Consider the following 22,416-nt stretch of genomic DNA (forward strand, 5'->3'; position numbering starts at 1 on the left):
TGCAGCAGGAAACATGAACCTGTTAATGTGCTGCAGCAGGAAACATGAACCTGTTAATGTGCTGCAGCAGAAAACATGAACCTGTTAATGTGCTGCAGCAGGAAACATGAACCTGTTAATGTGCTGCAGCAGGTCAAACATTAACCTGTTAATGTGCTGCAGCAGGAAACATGAACCTGTTAATGTGCTGCAGCAGAAAACATGAACCTGTTAATGTGCTGCAGCAAGAAACATGAACTTGTTAATGTGCTGCAGCAGGTCAAACATTAACCTGTTAATGTGCTGCAGCAGGAAACATGAACCTGTTAATGTGCTGCAGCAGAAAACATGAACCTGTTAATGTGCTGCAGCAAGAAACATGAACTTGTTAATGTGCTGCAGCAGGTCAAACATTAACCTGTTAATGTGCTGCAGCAGGAAACATGAACCTGTTAATGTGCTGCAGCAGGTCAAACATGAACCTGTTAATGTGCTGCAGCAGGTCAGGAGGTCAAATCCAACAGACCCTTCAGATGGTCAGCTGATCAGGCCACCGCAGCCGGCCAATCAGAGCCCAGAGAAGATTCTCGTTTTTAAAAACCAACCAATCGCAAAAAGACGCAACCAGAACCTCCTCTTCTTCCTCTTCTTCCTCTTCTTCCTCCTCAGCCAGCGGTGATGAAGGAGCTCAAACATCTCAGGGATTTCTACGTGTTGGTTCAGATCTGCCTGCAGGGCCCGGTTCTGCTGCTGTGCTGCTCCACATCGTGTTTCGGTGAGTTGGAGTGAACACTGGGTCAGCAGCAGAACCACCAACAGAACCAACAGAACCAGTAGCTTACCTAGAGCCCAGAGCTCTGAGTTTGTGCTGAGGAGACGTTACCAGGAGGTTCTCCTGAGGTTCTGGTTCTGTTGGACCTGAAGCTGGACTTTTATGCTGTGAGGAATCAAATAAAGTTTTTCACAACATTTTCCATGAAGCTGAAGGTCTGGAAGACCTTCACAAGCCGACAGCGCGCTAGCTATAAAGCTAGCTGCACTAACCCTGAAGCACTAAACACGGATGCTAAACCGACACAGCTTTTAGCAGAAGCTAATGCTAAAGTACTGAACCAACACAGGAATTACCAGGAGACAATGTTAAACCACTATGGTACAATTATATTTAGCAAAAGCTAACATGCTGTATTAACAGTATGTAGCAGAAGCTAATGCTAAATTAAAGTATGTTGATACCCACCAGGAAAGAACATGAGGATCTCAAAACTATTCATGTGGGTTTTTGCATGTTTGTGTTTAAAGCCAGGCTGTTTGTTCATGTAAGTGTTTCATGTTTTATTAAGGTATTTCAGTAAAAAACAAAAATATCCAGAAATAGAATTTTTGTCCAAAATATCTTGTTTATTTAATCTACACAATAATTTTCTTCTCAACAGAATATTTGGAACAGAACAAAACATGTTTTACTGTCTGAAGCCTCCACCAGGTGGCGGTAATGGGCACTAACGTCTTGCCAAGCGCTAATAAAGATCACGAAGAAGAAAAGTGTGTTAGAACAGCCTCAAAAGCGAACTCTAGAATTTATTTGTAAAAATTAACTTAGAGGAAGCTAAATTAGTTGAATGTTTTCAAAGTTAGCAGAAGGAGCTAAAGGAAAAATGAGCTAAATTACTAGGAGAGAACATGCCTGCTCACATAGCTGCTTCTACTCTGACACCCCTAAAGAAACAGGAGTCAGTTGGAAAGCAGCTAGCAAAGCAACAGGAAACTCTTCCATCTGATGAGGAGTCGCCCTGCAGGCCGAGCTGCTGCTGAGGGGCGGATGGAGAGGAGGAGGAGCAGGAGGAAGATCCTTCACCCAGGGACACCGCTGAGGAAGAGGAGGGCACGTCTTCCTCACCCTTCCTGTGTGATGGTGTGTTGGATCACACATGTATCATTAGGCATCATTAAGCTCAAATTATACAGAGGAGCAGAAAGACAGATGCTGCTGTTGGCACATTATTGTACTCTGCTGCCCCCCCACTGCAGGAGGGGGGGAGGGAGGTAATACATGTGATTAAAGGAAGAGCTTCATCGCTGTGGACATTGCAGATGAACGTGAAGCTGAGCAACGAAATATTAGAAATATCAGAATCTGGAGCAGCGAGACGAAGACAGGAGGAGTGGATCACTCAGGGAGTCCTCCTCCTCTTCCTCCTCCTCCTCTTCCTCCTCCTCTTCCTCCTCTTTTTCCTCCTCCTCTTCCTCTTCCTCCTCCCCCACCTCCTCTTCCTCGCTGCCCGTCTCTCCACCTGTTAGTGCAGAGCCTCGGTCTTGTTTGTGCAGGAATCTCCTCCTCTCTCTCTCCTCTCCCTCTACTAAAGGTAAGCAGCTCCTCTCTGCTCTGCAGCTTTGGATTGAACTTCTCTGAACATTGTTGCTTTTTTCTGTTCAGCTTTAGAAAGTGACACATGCAGGAAGATCTGCAGGACTTTTCTCACTGTTGCACTGCAGGAGCCTCTGCTGAGATACATTAAATTTACAGTAGATTTGTGTCAGTGCTGCATGGGAACAGAAGAGCTGCTGGCTTTATGTAACTTCATCTGCTTCAAAGGGAAAACGATGATCGGTTTACATAAAACTGAGCTGATGCATTCAATGAAAACAGGATTCTAGGTAAATTCCTGAATGTGTTAAGTGAAGGTTCTGAACAGGAAACCTGCATGTGAGGAGAAGCCGCTCCTCCACTGCGTTGGATAACTGCTGTAATATTTCCTCTATCCAGAAAATGAAAACGCTCCAGCACCAGGATGAGCCTCAAAGTTTCTTTAAAACGTTTGTGTTCTGGTTCTGGTTGGCGCTCTGCAGGAACCAGAACTAAAACATAAAATCTGCCTGGAAGCTGCAAAGCGCCACCTACAGGCCTAGACGGGCAACAGCTGAGACCTTCTCACAATTTAATCATCAAAGCCTCTGATTTACCAGCAACATGCACCAAGACACATTCAGGAAGAACAACCTGCATGGCTAAAGCAGTGCTAGCCTAGCAGCTCCGCTGTTAACAGTTGATCAGAGACTCAGTCTGGATTAACATGGCAACTTTTTCATAGTTAGTGTTCAGCGCTAGCCTGGCTATCGTTACGTATTGATGGGCAAATTTAGATTCAGGCCACGCCTCCAGGAAGGCGTGGCCTCCAGGAAGGCGTGGCCTCCAGGAAGGCGTGGCCTCCAGGAAGGCGTGGCCTCCAGGAAGGCGTGGCCTGGGTTAGGGTGCCTGACTGAGGGTCCAGAGGCAGCACAGTAGAATCAGGTGATTATGTCATCTGATTGGATGTTCCTGTCTGACATTTGACCTTTTTTTGTTAAAACGTCAGACTCTCATGTATTTATTTAATTCCAGCAGCTTATGAAGATCAGATCTGCGCTTTGCATCTGTTCCTGAAACTAAAGAGAAAACACTTCTGGATTCTCAGGCTGGAAGTGGTGGTGTGTTCAGGGACATCCGGACTTCCTGCTTGCAGGGACAGAATTAGGAAACGTTAAAGCCTTCCTGGAGTCTGAACTGGATTTGTTTTTTGAAGCTTTTCCCTTCATGTTAAATATGAATAGCTGTATTTTCTGCTCATCTTTCCATAAATGTGAGGGACGGATCCTGCCGTCCTCCTCGGTGGATCAGCTTCCAGCAGGCCGTGTTGCTGTGCAGCGGCTGGTTGGACTGAATGATGATGTGGGAGGAGGATTTGAATCCCAAGGAGACGCAGGCAGGAAGTTTGCAGTAAATCCTCTTCCTTCCAGGAGCGTGTTGAATGAGACGGAGAATCTGTGGGCAGATCGGCTCCGCCGTTCCAGAAACATCAAAGCCGAAGCCATTTTCTAAAAGCCTGGGTTCAAAGCGAAGCTTTAAATGTTGGTGCATCGTTTCGTCTCACGCTGACCGAACAGAAAGATGCTGGAGACGCATGAGGAAAATCTATAAATAAATCATAAACAGAAACATTCAGTCAGAAAACTCTGAATTCTGTCATTATTTATAGTTTGTCCACAATGAAACATTTCTCTGTGCTGAGGGAAGAAAATCGAATGCATGAATTGACAGGACTCCTGAACGCCTCGCGGCAGGTTGACGGGGCCCCTGAACGCCTCGCGGCAGGTTGACGGGGCCCCTGAACGCCTCGCGTTGACGGGTTAGAGACTCATCAGCTACCAGAACATTTTTTTGCGAATGTTTTGGGTTATTTTGGGTCAGCTGTAGTTCTGGTCTTGGATCTGTCCCATTGAGGCTATTGTCTCTCTGATTGTTGACCTTTGACCTTTAGGCAGTGATCTGGTCCTTGTTGTACCTGGAACTGGAAGGTTCTGGTCCAAGTGAGAGTCATGGTTCCTCTGGAGTCCAAAGCCTCAACATTATTTTGCTAACGGTAGATTGTAAAGCTTAGTTGTCTCTGTCCCCCTGTCTGTCTGTCCCCCTATCTGTCCATCCCCCTGTCTGTCCTCCTGTCTGTCTGTCCCCCTGTCTGTCCATCCCTCCTGTCTGTCCTCCTGTCTGTCTGTCCCCCTGTCTGTCCATCCCTCCTGTCTGTCCATCCCTCCTGTCTGTCCCCCTATCTGTCCATCCCTCCTGTCTGTCCCCCTATCTGTCCATCCCCCTGTCTGTCTGTCCCCCTATCTGTCCATCCCTCCTGTCTGTCCCCCTATCTGTCCATCCCCCTGTCTGTCCATCCCTCCTGTCTGTCCCCCTATCTGTCCATCCCCCTGTCTGTCTGTCCCCCTATCTGTCCATCCCCCTATCTGTCCATCCCCTGTCTGTCCATCCCTCCTGTCTGTCCATCCCTCCTGTCTGTCCCCCTATCTGTCCATCCCTCCTGTCTGTCCATCCCTCCTGTCTGTCCCCCTGTCTGTCTGTCCTCCTGTCTGTCCTCTGTGTCTCCAGACTCTATGACGGTGCAGAGAGGAAAGAAGCTCAGCATCTCCATCCAGGAGCACATGGCCATAGACGTCTGTCCTGGTCCCATCAGACCCATCCAGCAGATCTCCGCCTACTTCCCCCGCCTCTCCCCCTCGTCCCCCATCCCCTCCTCCTTCCCGGTGGCCCTCAGCCCCCCGGCTGCGGCGGCGTCGGTGGGCGGGGCCAACTTGCTGTCCCCGCTCTGGGCCCGGTGGGGGCGGGGCGGGTCGGCGTCCCAGAACAGCAGCGTGGAAACGTCAGTGGACATCAACAGCGAGGACAGCGACGACAGCAGTGAGCCGCCGCCTGGTGGTCTGTGAATGCATGAAACGCTGTAGCAGTCAGTGTTCACACTCTCATGTGGCTCCTGCATGACCTGCGTGGTGCGTTCACGAACGTCTCACCAGTCTTCACTCATTGGACCGGCAGTCGTCCTGCCGACACCAAGATGGCCGTTTGTGTGAAAACATCAGGATGAGCTGAGCGGCAGCGAAGTGATGTCACTGTGACCCTGTGACCTGATGGTGCTTTAATGACTGTAACATGTCATGTTGTCCCATAAAAGTCGCTACGTTTGTGACAGAGCGTCTTCCTGACCAAAATAAATCTTAGATTTTTCAATTTGAGGTTAAACATATCAAACACTAAATTCTCAAAACTCTGTTGTGTGGCTCATTTCACTGCTTCTAAAGAAAATAATCAATAAAAAATACATTTTGTCCCAGCGGTTGGTGAGCCGTTACTTTGTTTAGGACCTGAAGCGTTCCTGAACTGTGAATCCCAGAACTTCACGTTGCCGCTGGAGGTTTCTGGGTTGCCTGGTTGCAGATGTTGCTGTTATCTTCCTCATCCTCCTCTTCCTCTCTGTCTCCTCAGCCGCTCTGGGAACGCTGGAGTTCGAGCTGCGCTACGACGTGAGCTGCAGCGAGCTGCGCTGCACCGTGCTGCGGGCCAAGGTGAGGAACCATCAGACGCTTGGCTCCTGAACAAAACTATGATGACGGAACCAGAAAGAGACATTTCTACAGATTATCGGCTAAAAGCAATTGATCCCGAATAGAGCGATGCCTTCGTGAACAGTAAAAGTTCAGGAGAAAGCAGTTCTCTGATCTCTGGGTTCCTGAACTTCCTTCTATCAGACAAACCAACCAGCTGTGACCTCTGACCTTCCCTGAGCGCTTCAAGCTTTTATAAATTAAACTATTTTAATTTTCAAGGATCATAATTAGTATCTTAATCATCACAATTTATCCTGATTCTGATTTGATTCTCTTGATTAAAATGGAAAATCTGCTGGAAAATATGAATCAATCAATGATTTAATTCCTGATCATCCTGGAAGTCATTTTCCCAGGACAAATGAGAAAAGATTCATTTATTAACTGTAACTCTGCTGCTGCAGCGCCCCCTGCTGGCTGGAGGGACAGCTGGCTTTGGTTCTGTGGGTCCGAATGGGACCTGAGGACAGAGTTAGCAGGGATTAGCGCTGTTTGTTATGAACCTGATAATCTGATCAATCTCCTCCTGCTCCCCGATTGGCTAGTGCTGATTGAAGAAATGAAACGCTCCCGACCAAAAACGGTCAATCAGAGGCAGGGGGAGGGGCTTAATGCTGTCAATCAACTCATGATAAACGCACCAATGGCAGACAAAAACTCACCAGGAAAACTGTTTTTCTGCCGTTATCGGTGGCTATGCTAACAAGCCTTAGCGTTCACAACAGTCGCTCTTAATTGAGCAAGGTGATTGACAGCATTAAGACCCGCCTCCTACCTCTGATTGGTGGTTTCACTCAGGCTTCCATCCAGAGCCGTTCAGACACAGAGCGGCCCATTAAAGGACAGACGGAACCAAACTCACCAGAACCTGAAAGTTTCAGCTTAGAGCTTCAGGAATGAAGCCGAGTTCTGGTCCGTTCTCTCCCAGGAAACCAGAAAGGTGCGCATAGTGGGTCAGAACCGGGCCAGCTCGATGCCTCCAGGCCTCGCTGCCCTCACAGCTGTGAGAGGTCATCAGGTGAGACAGGAAGCAGCAGCGCCTGGGCAGGTGTGAAGAGCAGCTGGTGTCAGCTTCCTGTCCCCACTGGTAGACATGGACCTCTGCCGGGTCCCGAACCGGACCTACCAGAACTGAAGTTCTGACCCAGTTTAGAAGAGGGTCGGTATCAGAATCGGTTCTGATGCCATTTAACCCGCTGAAGGAACCTGGCTCCGTCTCTGCTGAAAGCCTCACTCCCAGTTAACTAGGACCGTTTAACCCATTCAACCAGTTCAACCAGTGGCTCAGTCCATCGCTGTTGGACCCCCCGCCGTCTCCGTCCCTCGGCTCCTTCAGGTGTCGTTTGCCGGGTTTTCGCTCTTCGGCTCGTTAGATGTGGCTGATTCCCGGCGTTGCTCCATCTCCAGGTGAAGGTGGAGGTCCCTTACTGGTCCCTTACTGGTCCCTTACTGGTTCCTTACTGGTTGAAACGCATACTGGAAGAGAAACAGTTTACTGGTGATTTACTCCGGAGCAGATGAACACAACATACGGCTACAATTATTTTGAAAAGTTTTGTTACAGACAGGCATCGCCAAAAATGCGAAAAAAGTAAATCTGACAGATTTTTATTGAATCTTTGAGCTAACTTTTGGCAAACAGCATGCTAGTGGCTAGCAAGTTGTTTGGTAATCGTTAGCACGCTGCAAGCTAATGGTTACAAATCCATTAGCAAAGGACCAATAGCTGCCCATCCAGGCCTGTTTTATTTATAAAATGAAACATTTTACAAACTGATGGAACTGATTAACAGAATCAATCCATTTATGTTCTTCACTAGTTTGAAAAGTCAGAGATGTTTGTAGAAAGACGTGTAGCGCAGATTCCTCATGGATTCCTCAGGAGACTCAGCTCAGTCTGGCTGTGGGCCCAGTATGGCTGTGGGCCCAATACGGCTGTGGGCCCAATACGGTTGTGGGCCCAGTACGGTTGTGGCCCAGTACGGCTGTGGGCCAGTACGGCTGTGGGCCCAGTACGGTTGTGGGCCCAGTATGGCTGTGGGCCCAGTACGGCTGTGGGCCCAGTACGGTTGTGGGCCCAGTATGGCTGTGGGCCCAGTACGGTTGTGGGCCCAGTATGGCTGTGGGCCCCAGTACGGTTGTGGGCCCAGTATGGCTGTGGGCCCAGTACGGCTGTGGGCCCAGTACGGTTGTGGGCCCCCTGGTGGAGTCGATCCGTCTCTAGGAACTTACTCGGCTGATGATGTTCTGTTTCAGGGTCTGAAGCCCATGGATTTCAACGGTTTAGCTGATCCCTATGTCAAGCTGCACCTGCTGCCTGGCGCCAGCAAGGTGAGTCGCTCCTAGCCTCACTTGTGGTCTGTGTGAAGATCACAGGTCAAAGGTCAAACATCCTGCTCCCCTTTGACTGATAGGAATCTTGCTGCTAAGGATCAGTGTGAGGCAGAAGGCAGCTGATGTCATGCTTTTGGCATGTTACTGGCTAAACTTTAGCATGCTGTAGGGTAACCATTAGCACACTCCAAGGTAATTGTAAGCACTCTGCAAGCTGACCTTTAACCTTTCTCCAGTTTTATAATTTGCTGCTGGAGCTAATGAATTGTCTCCTTCTGAAGATGGAAGGTAAATAATTTCCAGATTGAAGATGGTTCTGCTTCTCAGACCTGGTGGATCAGAACATGAAGGACATCCTGATGCTAGCTTGATGCTAGCTTGATGCTAGCTTGATGCTAGCTTAATGCTAGCTTGATGCTAGCTTAATGCTAGCTTAATGCTAGCTTAATGCTAGCTTGATGCTAGCTTGATGCTAGCTTGACAGTTTCTGACACAAAGAATCAAACTAAAGAAGTGAGCAAGAAAGGTTTTAGTCTATGTGGACAAATAGTTTCAGAAGACTCGTCCTGCATGTCCCTTCTGTCTCTGTTTCAGGCCAACAAGCTGAAGACAAAGACGATCAGAAACACGTTGAATCCCTTCTGGAACGAGACGCTCACCTACTGTGGGATCACAGAGGAGGACATGCACAGGAAGACGCTCAGGTGTGTTTAATGGACGCCCACAATCGGAGCCATAGCAACCGGTGTTGCTGCTGTAAACTGGTTTCTGTGGGCTTTACTGGTTTTCCTGCTTCATTCCTCATTGGCTCATTTTCTTTCTTGTTTTTCTTCCTGGTTCTGTTCTGGAAAAGGTTCTGGTCGAGTTCCAACAATCAGAACTTGTGCTGCTTCTCAGCCGATTTCAAGTTACAGCAATAATTTGATATTCAGCCGGTCATAAATAAATGCACTCTCAATTTCCAGTCAAATATAAATGTCTCAGTTTTAAACTGAATTTACTTTGAAGAAAAAAATATTTAGTTTGCAAACTAAATATTTTGCTTCCAGCTAAACTAAAAGTTTAGTTAGTAAGTTAAATATTTAGCTTGTTAATTTAATATTTAGTTTAAAACTGTAACATTTATATCAGAATGAATAACAAGGTGAAAATGTCATTTTGTTACTTAAACTAAATAAACCAAATTATTCATTTAAACTCTCATGCCTGACTTGCTTCATGTCTCTGTGTCTCAGGTTGACCGTCTGTGATGAGGACAAGTTGACTCATAACGAGTTGATCGGAGAGTCCCGGGTTCCCCTGAAGCGGGTCAAACCGGACCAGTCCAAACATTTCCACACATGCCTGGAGCATCCGCCGCCGGTAAAACCTGAATCCGGCTGATTTTCATAAACATAAAGGGAATGTTCTGATGGACCAGAACCGAGCCGCCAGTCGCCAGTCGCTAGTCGCTAGCCGCTAGTCGCTAGCCGACAGTCGCTAGCCGCTAGTCGCTGGCCGCTAGTCGCTAGCCGCTAGTCGACAGTCGCTAGCCGCTAGTCGCTAGCCGCTAGTCGACAGCCGCTAGTCGCTGGCCGCTAGTCGCCGGCCGCTAGTCGCTAGTCACTAGTCGACAGTCGCTAGCCGCTAGTCGCCGGCCGCTAGTCGACAGCCGCTAGTCGCTGGCCGCTAGTCGCCGGCCGCTAGTCACTAGTCGACAGTCGCTAGCCGCTGGCCGCTAGTCGCCGGCCGCTAGTCGCCGGCCGCTAGTCACTAGTCGACAGTCGCTAGCCGCTAGTCGCTAGTCACCAGTCGCTAGCCGCTAGTCGACAGTCGCTAGCCGCTAGTCGCCGGCCGCCAGTCGCCGGCCGCTAGTCGCCGGCCGCTAGTCGCTAGCCGCTAGTGCCAGTCGCTAGTCGCCAGCTGCTAGTCGCCAGCCGCTAGTCGCTAGTCACTAGTCGACAGTCGCTAGCCGCTAGTCGCTAGTCACCAGCCGCTAGTCGCTAGTCACCAGTCGCTAGCCGCTAGTCGACAGTCGCCAGCCGCTAGTCGCCAGCCGACAGACGCTTCCTGTTTCCTGTGAAGCCAGACGAGACGAATGTCGTTCTGTGACTTTAAACCAAATAGATTTCTGCTGACAGAACCGCCCATCTGGATCCGTTAGAATCGGGCTCAGAAGGAAAGTAGACGGTTCTGGACAGGTCCGTCTGGACCAAGCGTCGTCACCTTGTCCTGTCTCTGTGTCCTTCAGCTGCCGTCCCCCACCGCCATGGGAGAAGCTCTGAGAGGAATATCCTGCTACCTGAGAGAGGTGAGCGGGATTAAACTGGGATTGAACTGGGATTAAACTGGGATTAAACTGGGATTGAACTGGGATTAAACTGGGATTGAACTGGGATTAAACTGGGATTGAACTGGGATTAAACTGGGATTGAACTGGGATTAAAACTGGGATTGAACTGGGATTGAACTGGGATTAAACTGGGATTGAACTGGGATTAAACTGGGATTGAACTGGGATTAAACTGGGATTAAACTGGGATTGAACTGGGATTGAACTGGGATTAAACTGGGATTGAACTGGGATTGAACTGGGATTGAACTGGGATTAAACTGGGATTGAACTGGGATTGAACTGGGATTAAACTGGGATTGAACTGGGATTGAACTGGGATTGAACTGGGATTGAACTGGGATTGAACTGGGATTAAACTGGGATTAAACTGGGATTGAACTGGGATTGAACTGGGATTGAACTGGGATTAAACTGGGATTGAACTGGGATTAAACTGGGATTGAACTGGGATTGAACTAGGATTGAACTGGGATTGAACTGGGATTAAACTGGGATTGAACTGGGATTAAACTGGGATTGAACTGGGATTGAACTGGGATTAAACTGGGATTAAACTGGGATTGAACTGGGATTAAACTGGGATTGAACTGGGATTAAACTGGGATTAAACTGGGATTGAACTGGGATTGAACTGGGATTAAACTGGGATTGAACTGGGATTGAACTGGGATTGAACTGGGATTAAACTGGGATTGAACTGGGATTGAACTGGGATTAAACTGGGATTGAACTGGGATTGAACTGGGATTAAACTGGGATTGAACTGGGATTGAACTGGGATTAAACTGGGATTAAACTGGGATTGAACTGGGATTAAACTGGGATTGAACTGGGATTGAACTGGGATTGAACTGGGATTGAACTGGGATTGAACTGGGATTGAACTGGGATTAAAAACTGGGATTGAACTGGGATTAAACTGGGATTTGAACTGGGATTGAACTGGGATTGAACTGGGATTAAACTGGGATTGAACTGGGTCTGACGCCTGGCATGGTGAAGATCTGGACTCTGTTCCTTGCTGTCTCTAATCTGGACTGTCGCTGCTTCTGTTTCCTCCTCGTCTCGTTCCCTAAAGGCTCTTTGGTTCCTTTGGGTTCCTGCTGATCCAGGGTTTGAGCAAATAGAAAACGGTCAGACCAACCTGTTGAAACATTGGCAGCATAGCAGAGAGTGAGACGTGATTAAAATGCCATCAACGCATCGGGATGTTCTTCCTCTCAGACGCCGTCTGTCTTCTTTCCAGCAGCGTCACAACTTCCTGTTTCTGGGATTCTGTCCAGCCTCCATAGTTTCCCTTTAAAACATTCATTTGGTCTTATGTGCTAAAGAAGCAAAATGTCTCTGTGATTGTTGCGTGTTGAGCTTGTTAGCTGGCAGCTTTCACCTCAGGAACGGTCCAGGTGCTTGGACAAAGGCGAAGCAGCAGAGCCGGTTTCACTGGACGCATTTTCAGCCAATTTGACCTCAGCATGGAGACAAACAGCAGCTTTACCTGCTGACGCACCTTTCAGTTCAGCCTGTGCAGCAGAAGCTTCTGCAGTTTCCTGCTGATTCTCAGAAGTTTGAGCTGAAATCTGACAAAGAAACGCAAAGTTTATCTAATTAAACCAATTTGATCTTTAGTGCAGAACAAAACGTGTCTCATTGGGAACCTGAGTATAATTTATACATGAGTGACTCAATGAACTGACCACACAGAACCACAAACGCTTCTGTGACACATTCATTCATTCATCGGTTTCACTTACATAGATCTGGATGCTCTGAGACTCAGAGATCCACTCTGAACACAGACGTCTCACTCTGATGGGAAATCAGAGCCGTCTACCTGAAGTTGCTGAACTGAACTTCCTTCAGACACAAAGAGCTTCTGCTGAAGCTGCAGGACGGATCCGACCCGAGGCTGCCGCACGTCAGGACGGACGAATACGGCGAATCGATTGCTGATCTGATCGGATCGAAGCAGAGACGAGCTTCAATCGAGGACAGCAGTGAAGAAGACGCTCCCCGGTTGACCTTCAGTTGACCTTCTGTGTGGTTTAACTGGTTGGACTCATTTTCAGTCCTAGAGTTTCAAACCGGAGCAGAGAGAAATCTCCCAGTGCTCCCAGTTAGACTGGGCTCTTTTTAACTGGATCTGGTTTAGATGAACTGGTTTAAATGAACTGGTTTCACTGGTGCTGTCTGCAGTGGGAGAACGAGCAGCTGCACAGCCTGGAGGAGCGAGGCCGGCTGCTGCTGTCCCTGCAGTTCCTGCCCTCCGTCCGTCCTGATGGCGCTGATGGAGGTGAAGGCCCGCTCAGTGGCGCCCTCTGTGTCGGCGTGAGGCGCTGCACTCACCTGGCGGCCATGGACGTCAATGGATTCTCTGACCCTTATGTCAAACTGTGAGTGGGCGGGGTTTCCCCGGTGGAGGCAAAGGGCAGAGGTCATCTGGGCGCCGTAGGAACACTGTAAAAAATGAAACAAATTCATTTGGTTTATTCAGCCTGACAGAATAAACGTGGTTCATTTTAAAGTTTTAAAAGTTATTCCTACCTTTATAAATGACAAAGATCCAAAGATAATATTTGACAGTGTTCCTTTACGAGCAGCGCCCCCTAAAATGATGGAGGCTGCTCAGGACAGACAGACCCGGTTCTGGTTCTGGTAGTTTTCTGTCTGTTTTTTTCAGATGTGCGGTTCTAGATGAAAATCAGAACCGACCCGTTTCCCTGCAGAATCTCCTGCTCAGCGCTGCAACCCGACCCGACTGAGCCCAGGAGACGAGCGGAGAACCCAGCTTCTGGTTCTGAAGCAGGGTCCAGCATATAAATGTCAGCTGGACCGGAACCAGAACTGGGTCTGTGGTCCCCAAACTCCTTAGGACTGTTGATGTGAACCTCTGGTCACGCCGTTCGTTTGGTTAACAACAAAAACCTTCATCCTTTCAAAATAAAAGACGATTTTCTTCGTCAGATACCTGAAGCCCGACATCCTGAAGAAATCCAAACACAAAACCGCCGTGATGAAGAAAACCCTGAACCCAGAGTTCAACCAGGTCAGAACACACACACACACACACACACACACACAGAGACACACACACACACACACACACAAACACACACACACACAAACACACACAAACACACACACACACACAGACACACACACACAGAGACACACACACAGAGACACACACACACAGACACACACACACAGAGACACACACACAAACACACACAGACACAAAACACACACACAGAGACACACACACAGAGACACACACACACAAACACACACACACAGAGACACACACACACACACACAGACACACACACACACAGAGACACACACACAGAGACACACACACAGACACACACACACAGAGACACACACAGAGACACACACACAAACACACACACACACAGAGACACACACACACACACACAGACACACACACACAGAGACACACACACAGAGACACACACACAGAGACACACACACAAACACACACACACACACACACTCTGAGTTGATGAGCTGTTACTGTTCCTGCTCACTGTTTCCTGATCTCTTCACAGTAAAAGCCTCTAATGTTTCCTGATCTCTTCACAGTAAAAGCCTCTAATGTTTCCTGATCTCTTCACAGTAAAAGCCTCTAATGTTTCCTGCTGCAGGAGTTTTTCTATGACGTCTCGCTGTCAGAGTTGGCCAAGAAGACTCTGGAGGTGACGGTGTGGGACCATGACCTGGGGCGGTCCAACGACTTCATTGGTGGATGATCAGGGATCCCAGTGGATCCCAGTGGATCCCTTGCGTGAACGCCCACGCAGAACAAAGCGCAGCTTCGCTGTCTGCAGGTATTCAGTCTCCAGAAGGAACTTCCTGTCGTTCCTGTGTCCAGGTGGCGTCTACCTGAGCTGCCGCTCTCAGGGCGACGCCCTTCGCCACTGGATGGACTGCCTGAAGAACAAAGGTCAGCGGGTGGAGCGCTGGCACATCCTGACCAATGAGCTGCCGCGGAGCTCCAGTCACGACTAACGCTGCCGCCTGCGGTCGGCGCGCCTTCGTCTCTGACCATCTGGAAACGTTTCAGCATGTTTACAGGGCGATCCGCCCCGTCTTGGACCGACACTTCACTCTCTGCATGAAGCCGTTATTATTATTATTGATTATTGGTCGTATGATTTGTGAACTCTTGGATTTCGGAGCCTTTAAAGTCCCACTGCAGCGTTAGACACTGTCAGTAGAGGCCGGTGACCTCTGACCTTTGCCCTGGTGACGGAGCCGCCTTCAACTGGTCCTTCAGGCTCCGTCCCTTAATGGAGGAGAGGCTCGTCCCACCGCCTGACGGTCCAGTTCCAGGAGCTTCCAGAGCCAGAGTTGTGAAAAAGTCAATGAAATCTGAGTAAACGTTTGCAATTAGAGATTACTGATAATCCAGATTATTGATAATCCAGATGACTGATAATCCAGATGACTGATAATCCAGATGACTGATAATCCAGATGACTGATAATCCAGATTACTGATAATCCAGATTACTGATGATCCAGATTATTGATAATTCAGTAGGTTCTTCAGGGTACTTGTTTGCTCCAGACAATGTTTTTTGTCAGGATGGTGTCAAAGGTCATCTGTTGCCTGGAATCCAGAAAGGAAGACGATCCGGCGGACCAGAAACGCTCGGCTCCATCAGGATGACGGGAACTGCCGTCATCCTGGGCATCAAAGTTTGGCTCAACGATCCGTCACAAAGCCAAACATGTCGACGTTACTTCCTGTAGTTCTGAAGGTTCTGGTCGTTCACATGGAAACTCAACGTCAGATTATTAAATCAGATTTTATCCAGAAATATCTATTTCTTTCTCAGCATTACTGCATTAATGCAGCGTAGCATGGAAACCAGCCTGAGGTTCTGGAGGTCCAGATTGCTTTGGTAGCGGCCATCATTGTTGGTTCTGCCTCCTCTTCCTGACAGAACCTTTTGGATTGTTTCTGCCGCTGCTTGACTGAAGGGCTCAGAAAACCCAGCGAACCCGAACCAGAACCAGGAGATGGTACCACATCACCATACCACCTCCTGAAACCTGGTTCTGGTTCATGGCTGCTCTCATTCTGGTATTGATGCTTTTTTTCCTTCCAGTCAACTTTCTGAATCAGTAAGTGTTGTTTTTCGCTCTGATCCAGAATCATCAAACGGATCAGAACTGCATTTCCTTTTGATTCATTTCCAGATTAACCTTCATTAATCTGGATTTTGAGATTCTAGATAATCTAGTAATTACCTTAATTTAATGATTATTTCTTGATTTTAATTTGTTTTATTTGATCTGTTTTCTGATTTAATGTATTTCAATCTGAGTTGTATGTTTTAATCTGGATTATATGCTGTTTTAATCTCAGTCTTCTGATCTAATCTCCTTCCTGAAACGTTGCTCTCCTCTTGATGATGAAGACGATGGTATAAATGAATCTAAGTGGTTCTTCCTCGTCGCTGCATGGATTATGTTGCTGTCCTGACTCTTTTTCTATGGTAACAGAAACTTCCGGTTGTTTTTACATTTTTCTGCACGACTGAATGTTGAGAGCGCGGCTCCGGATGATGGGAGCGCGGCTCCGGATGATGGGAGCGCGGCTCTGGATGGGGGGAGCACGGCTCCGGATGATGGGAGCGCGGCTCTGGATGGGGGGAGCGCGGCTCCAGATGGGGGGAGCGCGGCTCCAGATGGGGGGAGCGCGGCTCCGGATGATGGGAGCGCGGCTCCGGATGGGGGGAGCGCGTTTACGTTTCTATTTGTGGTTTTTCTGAAACAAGAAATTCTGGCTGCAGCTCTGCCTCTGGACTGAGTGGGTTTGTTTGCACAGCGCCCCCTGCAGGCAGCTGGGTCATGCTCAGGTCAGTAGAGCAACATAGAGGCTGAAGCTCCAGATGTTTTGTCATAAATCTGAGACGATGTGGAAACATTTTTATGATTTAATGGAGCATCAAAGATCAGGATGGTTTTAAAGGGTCAGTTGCTCTTTTTAATCCATAAACATTCAGGATCTCCAGGTTTCAGTCTCTCCATGTCGTTTTCTTCATGTCTGATGCACAACATGGAAAACACATTTCAACATCAGGTTGGAAACATTTTATTGAATCTTTTTCTCATGAAACCAAAATCTGATGATCAGTTTTTCACCAAACTTCCATTTTTGTCTCTGGGAAGTTTAAATGTCCTTCCAGTCCAACCAGTCAGCATGAAGACGGCGTGTAATGGTTATCATGGGCGGCTGCGATGGTAACCCCAGGGCGCTGAAGACCTCCAGTGCTTTCGCTGACCCGTCCTCACTGGATCGTTTTAGAGCCACCGGATGTTCATTAGAGATCTAACTAAATGTGGCCTAATTAAAGGCCAGGTTTGTCTACCGTCGATGGTTCTGCTTTACTTTCAGGCTGTTGACAGTTTCCTTCTTCAGAATCTGCGGTCCAATTCTTGACATGTTGATTCAGCAGAACATCAGCAGATCCAGGAGCTGACCTGGTTCCGGAGAGGTCCAAACAGCTTTCCTCAGCAAACCTTTAGGAGGTTCTGGTTCCTGCCGAGTGTCCAGCAGCGGGTCGGACCTGGTTCTGACTCCTGAGTTCGCCCCAGTTGCATCTGAGATTGGTGTAAACCGGTTCTGTCCAGTTCCGGTCTGATGTCTCCTAAATATTGGAGGCAGCAAACGCTGCAGCCGGAACATTTCCAGAACCCGTTTAGTAGTGCTGGTTCTGATCCGAACAGGATTTGGATCTGTTGCTGGTTAGTGAAGCTGTGGATGTTTGGACCCAGACCTCTGGGTCAGGTTCTGTTCTGATTAGATCCAAAACGTTCTTTTCACGACCTCCTGTGAGGTCGTTATTCATTCGGAAACTCCCTGAACCATGAAAACCTGCAGTCCGCAAGGTTCTGCTCCTGAAGGTTCTGCTCCTGAAGGTTCTGCTCCTGAAGGTTCTGCTCCTAAAGGTTCTGCTCCTGAAGGTTCTGCTCCTAAAGGTTCTGGTCCTGAAGGTTCTGCTCCTGAAGGTTCTGCTCCTAAAGGTTCTGCTCCTGAAGGTTCTGCTCCTGAAGGTTCTGCTCCTGAAGGTTCTGCTCCTGAAGGTTCTGCTCCTGAAGGTTCTGCTCCTAAAGGTTCTGCTCCTAAAGGTTCTGCTCCTGAAGGTTCTGCTCCTGAAGGTTCTGCTCCTGAAGGTTCTGCTCCTAAAGGTTCTGCTCCTAAAGGTTCTGCTCCTGAAGGTTCTGCTCCTGAAGGTTCTGCTCCTAAAGGTTCTGCTCCTGAAGGTTCTGCTCCTAAAGGTTCTGCTCCTGAAGGTTCTGCTCCTGAAGGTTCTGCTCCTAAAGGTTCTGCTCCTAAAGGTTCTGCTCCTAAAGGTTGCTCCTGAAGGTTCTGCTCCTAAAGGTTCTGCTCCTGAAGGTTCTGCTCCTGAAGGTTCTGCTCCTGAAGGTTCTGCTCCTAAAGGTTCTGCTCCTAAAGGTTCTGCTCCTAAAGGTTCTGCTCCTGAAGGTTCTGCTCCTAAAGGTTCTGCTCCTAAAGGTTCTGCTCCTGAAGGTTCTGCTCCTGAAGGTTCTGCTCCTGAAGGTTCTGCTCCTAAAGGTTCTGCTCCTGAAGGTTCTGCTCCTAAAGGTTCTGCTCCTGAAGGTTCTGCTCCTGAAGGTTCTGCTCCTGAAGGTTCTGCTCCTAAAGGTTCTGCTCCTAAAGGTTCTGCTCCTGAAGGTTCTGCTCCTGAAGGTTCTGCTCCTGAAGGTTCTGCTCCTAAAGGTTCTGCTCCTGAAGGTTCTGCTCCTAAAGGTTCTGCTCCTAAAGGTTCTGCTCCTGAAGGTTCTGCTCCTAAAGGTTCTGCTCCTAAAGGTTCTGCTCCTGAAGGTTCTGCTCCTAAAGGTTCTGCTCCTGAAGGTTCTGCTCCTGAAGGTTCTGCTCCTAAAGGTTCTGCTCCTAAAGGTTATGCTCCTAAAGGTTCTGCTACTAAAGGTTCTGCTCCTAAAGGTTCTGCTCCTAAAGGTTCTGCTACTAAAGGTTCTGCTCCTGAAGGTTCTGCTCCTGAAGGTTCTGCTCCTGAAGGTTCTGCTCCTAAAGGTTCTGCTCCTAAAGGTTCTGCTCCTAAAGGTTCTGCTCCTAAAGGTTCTGCTCCTGAAGGTTCTGCTCCTAAAGGTTCTGCTCCTAAAGGTTCTGCTCCTAAAGGTTCTGCTACTAAAGGTTCTGCTCCTGAAGGTTCTGCTCCTGAAGGTTCTGCTCCTGAAGGTTCTGCTCCTAAAGGTTCTGCTCCTGAAGGTTCTGCTCCTGAAGGTTCTGCTCCTGAAGGTTCTGCTCCTAAAGGTTCTGCTCCTAAAGGTTCTGCTCCTGAAGGTTCTGCTCCTGAAGGTTCTGCTCCTGAAGGTTCTGCTCCTGAAGGTTCTGCTCCTGAAGGTTCTGCTCCTAAAGGTTCTGCTCCTAAAGGTTCTGCTCCTGAAGGTTCTGCTCCTAAAGGTTCTGCTCCTAAAGGTTCTGCTCCTAAAGGTTCTGCTCCTGAAGGTTCTGCTCCTAAAGGTTCTGCTCCTGAAGGTTCTGCTCCTGAAGGTTCTGCTCCTGAAGGTTCTGCTCCTGAAGGTTCTGCTCCTGAAGGTTCTGCTCCTAAAGGTTCTGCTCCTGAAGGTTCTGCTCCTGAAGGTTCTGCTCCTGAAGGTTCTGAGCGGTTCCTCCAGGCCCAATCCGTTCAGGCGCTGTAGCACAGGTCCTTCCTGAGGTGCAGCTGCAGGCCGCTGGCGCTGGTGAAGGTCTTGGCGCAGCGTCCGCAGCGGTACGGTTTCTCTCCGGAGTGCGTCCGTTTGTGCTTCTTCATGGTGTCTCCGTCGCTGAAGCTGCGGCAGCAGAACGGGCAGCTGTACGGACGCTCGCCGGTGTGGATCCGCAGGTGGCGCCGCAGGTTTCCTCTCTGGCTGAAGCTCTTGGAGCAGAAGGTGCAGCGGTGCGGCCGCTCCCCCGTGTGCGTGCGAAGGTGGCGCCGCAGATCGGCCGACTGGGCGAAGGACTTGCAGCACCAGTCGCAGGCGTAGGTCTTCCTCTTCTGCTCCAGATGGAGGCGGAGCCCCGCGCTGTGACCGAACGCCTCGCCGCAGCGGGGGCAGCGCTGGACGAGCTCAGGGATGAGCGCTGTGACCGCGGCGTCTTCAGGCGGCCGGGTCTCCTGGGAGGTCGGCCCGGTTCTGGAGGCGTCCTGCTGGTCCGCCAGCAGCTGCTCCTCCTCAGACGTGTAGTCAAAGCCCGACTCAACGTGAGCGTTCACCGACTCAGCTGGACTCTCTCTGCTTGCTTCGTGGGGTTCGGCTTTGACCGGTGCAGTGGGCGGGGCCTGTGGCTCCTCCCTGGGCGCCGGTCCGTCCGCCCGGATCCTGGGAGGATTCGGGCGCAGAAGAGCCGGGAGAGGAGACGTCCTCCGGAACGCCTCCTGCAGCGGGTCGGGTTTTGGTGTCTGATCCCAGAGTTCTGTGGGCTGGACCTGGGTCGGTGCTGATGGCGCATCTTTCGGAACCGACAGAAGTTGGACTGAGGCCGGAGGAGGCCTGGACTGGGTCAGGGTGGAGTCTGGCTCCTCTAAGAGGGCTCTGGGTTTCAGGTCACTGGGCTGCTGCTCTGCAGGTACGAAACCCAAACCGGCCTGGGTCGACCCTGAAACAGAAACAGAACCCGTTCACCTCATCGCAGACAAGCCAACCGGTCACAACATCAAGACCAGGAATCTCAGGTTCCGAGTGGCGGGACCTGGGATTGTTGGATCTGAAGACAACATCACCGATTCGGGCCCACAGAACCAAGATGAGCGTTAAGGAGATGTTGTTGATACAGGGAGCCAGAATCAACAAACTGAAACCTCAAGTCGATCTGAGGGAATCAATCAATCAATCATTCAACAGTGTTTGAAGTGAGTTAGTGAAATGAACCTTCCGATGATATAATCATTGAATGAGCTGTATCTGTATGATTCTGCTCATAGACTCAGGCTGAACGTCCGTTAAAGCTTTTCTAAAATGATCATTTTGTGTTTACATAAACTAATAAATGTGTTAAGTGGGACTCGTTTAGATCCAACATCAATTATACAATAACTCGGGGTGATTTCCAAAAGGACAGTTTGCTAGTTTCTAATGAAAGTCACAATCAGCTGATTCTCCATCAGGCTTCAGGGGAAGAGGAAGTGGCGATCAAAACCTGAAAAAGTCCCTTTTGTTTCAATATATCGACAGAAATGATTCTTTAAGCTGAAGCCGAATATTAAACGCGGTTCTGGTCTGCCCGGAATAAGTTTTAAAAATGTGATTTGGTCAATATTTAACCTTAAAATCGGCAGTAAGTTTTAAAACCAGAGATTTTCCGGCGGGGTTTGGAACGACCCTCACTCAGCCACTCGGTCTCGGCCTCCAGCAGCAGGATGTCCCGCAGCTGCCTCCGCAGGCTCTCGTTCTCCCGCCGGGTTCTGGCCGTCTCCTCCCGGTACTGGGCCACCGTGTCCTCCACCACGTCCAGAACCTCCTTCACCACGGCGGTGAGCCGCTCCGTCAGGTAGGCGCTGAGCAGCTGCAGTTTGGTCATTTTGATCCTGAAAACACCGACAGCCGAACCCGAACCGAATGTTACCGAGCAAACAGGAAGCGGCTCGGTGAGCCTTCAAAATAAGACTCCGTCTAAGAGTCCAGCTTCGCTGAGAATCAGATTGTGTTCAGAACCGAGGAGGAGATCCAGAAAAGAGGAAACTGGTTCGGTGTTCAGGAACAACCCGGAACCGCGAAAGGTCAGCCCCCCATGAATTGGACCTCCTGTGAGACGGCCCAGTGAAACCAGTTCACTGGTACAGTTGCTGCTGCCATGATGGGGGAGGAGCCTGGCGTGGTGGTGGCAGCATGGTGCTGTGGGCTCTCACTCAGTGAGTTGGACCCAGTCGGGACGTCTGACTGGAGGGCGATCCAAACTGGTTCTGGATCTGCAGAACTTTTCACTCTAACCCTCCCAGTCTTCCAGTCATATTATTAAAACCAAGTCCCATAGGAAAAATGTGTGTTGCTATGGCAATGACCTGCATCTCTATCATCGAAATGTTTCCGGTTGTTTCTGGAGACAAATAAAAACCTGCAGCCTGATTTCCTCCTTTGACTCCATCAAATAAAAACGGACTTTTCTATGAACCTTCAAATTAAAATCATTTCAACATTCTTACGTTTTCACTCGAATCAAAACTTTTCCATATAAGTTAAAAAGGTTACTGAGAAATAAATTATATTAAAAGATATGAAACACATGTAAAGCATGAGATGAAGAAAGAACTACGACAAAAATATATTCATATATATTTGGGATTTGTTCTCATTAAACAAAAATAAAATGGAGTTGTTAGTTAGTTAGTTAGTTAGTTAGTTAGTTAGTTAGTTAGTTAGTTAGTTAGTTAGTTAGTTAGTTAGTTAGTTAGTTAGTTAGTTAGTTAGTTAGTTAGTTTGCTCTCCGTGTCAGTTCCCCCAGCGGCCGCTGGGAGGCGGTGACGGTTTACTATGACCACGATCACCGCTTCCTGTAGAATACCAAAATAAGAGCCCAGGCTGATCAGAGCTCAGAGTCAAACTGCTTCATGGTACCGTTGGAACCTCAACCCGCCCCGGTTCGGTTCGGTCCCGACTCGGCCTCAGTTCTCCAGGCATTTAATGGATCCAGACAAACTATGTGAAGTTGGGTCGGGGTTCTGGAAGTCCAGACCGACCCGGAGCTTCCGGATGGAGAAAAACTGGACCGCAAGAACGTCACTGGCTGGTCATTGGTTCGGAAGTCTGTCGGGCTTGTTCTGAACCGCTCCGGTCCGGTCCGGTCCG

The 22,416-nt window shown here is 49.0% G+C and overlaps 2 protein-coding genes and 1 long non-coding RNA gene across 9 annotated transcripts; 1 reads left to right on the plus strand and 2 right to left on the minus strand.

The window, feature by feature from the left end:
* Window positions 1-1,374: 1,374 nt before the first annotated feature.
* Window positions 1,375-13,864, minus strand: LOC129373919 (uncharacterized). 7 transcript variants are annotated; one of them, XR_008607423.1, is made up of 5 exons: window positions 12,325-13,864; window positions 11,961-12,150; window positions 11,718-11,870; window positions 5,662-7,380; window positions 1,375-3,931 (listed from the first exon to the last, which is right to left on the minus strand). It is a non-coding gene; the product is annotated as an uncharacterized LOC129373919 (long non-coding RNA). The 7 variants fall into 7 exon arrangements; XR_008607420.1 differs by having other exon boundaries at window positions 5,650-7,380; XR_008607419.1 differs by lacking the exon at window positions 1,375-3,931 and having other exon boundaries at window positions 5,079-7,380; window positions 12,325-13,027; window positions 13,115-13,864.
* LOC129373918 (double C2-like domain-containing protein alpha) lies at window positions 2,294-15,678 on the plus strand. The gene is made up of 11 exons (XM_055052047.1): window positions 2,294-2,345; window positions 4,892-5,200; window positions 5,783-5,862; window positions 8,161-8,235; window positions 8,833-8,942; window positions 9,474-9,600; window positions 10,469-10,528; window positions 12,767-12,963; window positions 13,535-13,616; window positions 14,239-14,335; window positions 14,466-15,678. The coding sequence occupies exons 2-11, from the start codon at window positions 4,897-4,899 to the stop codon at window positions 14,600-14,602; spliced, it is 1,269 nt and encodes a 422-aa protein (XP_054908022.1). The 5' UTR covers window positions 2,294-2,345; window positions 4,892-4,896; the 3' UTR covers window positions 14,603-15,678.
* A 3,477-nt stretch (window positions 15,679-19,155) lies between these two features.
* Window positions 19,156-21,643, minus strand: LOC129373977 (zinc finger protein 768-like). Its single transcript, XM_055052161.1, has 2 exons — window positions 20,959-21,643; window positions 19,156-20,230 (listed from the first exon to the last, which is right to left on the minus strand). The coding sequence occupies exons 1-2, from the start codon at window positions 21,149-21,151 to the stop codon at window positions 19,278-19,280; spliced, it is 1,146 nt and encodes a 381-aa protein (XP_054908136.1). The 5' UTR covers window positions 21,152-21,643; the 3' UTR covers window positions 19,156-19,277.
* Window positions 21,644-22,416: the final 773 nt, after the last annotated feature.

The sequence above is a fragment of the Poeciliopsis prolifica genome, unplaced genomic scaffold (assembly GCF_027474105.1).
Source record: "Poeciliopsis prolifica strain line A6 unplaced genomic scaffold, Auburn_PproV2 SCAFFOLD034, whole genome shotgun sequence".
NCBI classification, from domain to species: Eukaryota; Metazoa; Chordata; class Actinopteri; order Cyprinodontiformes; family Poeciliidae; genus Poeciliopsis; species Poeciliopsis prolifica.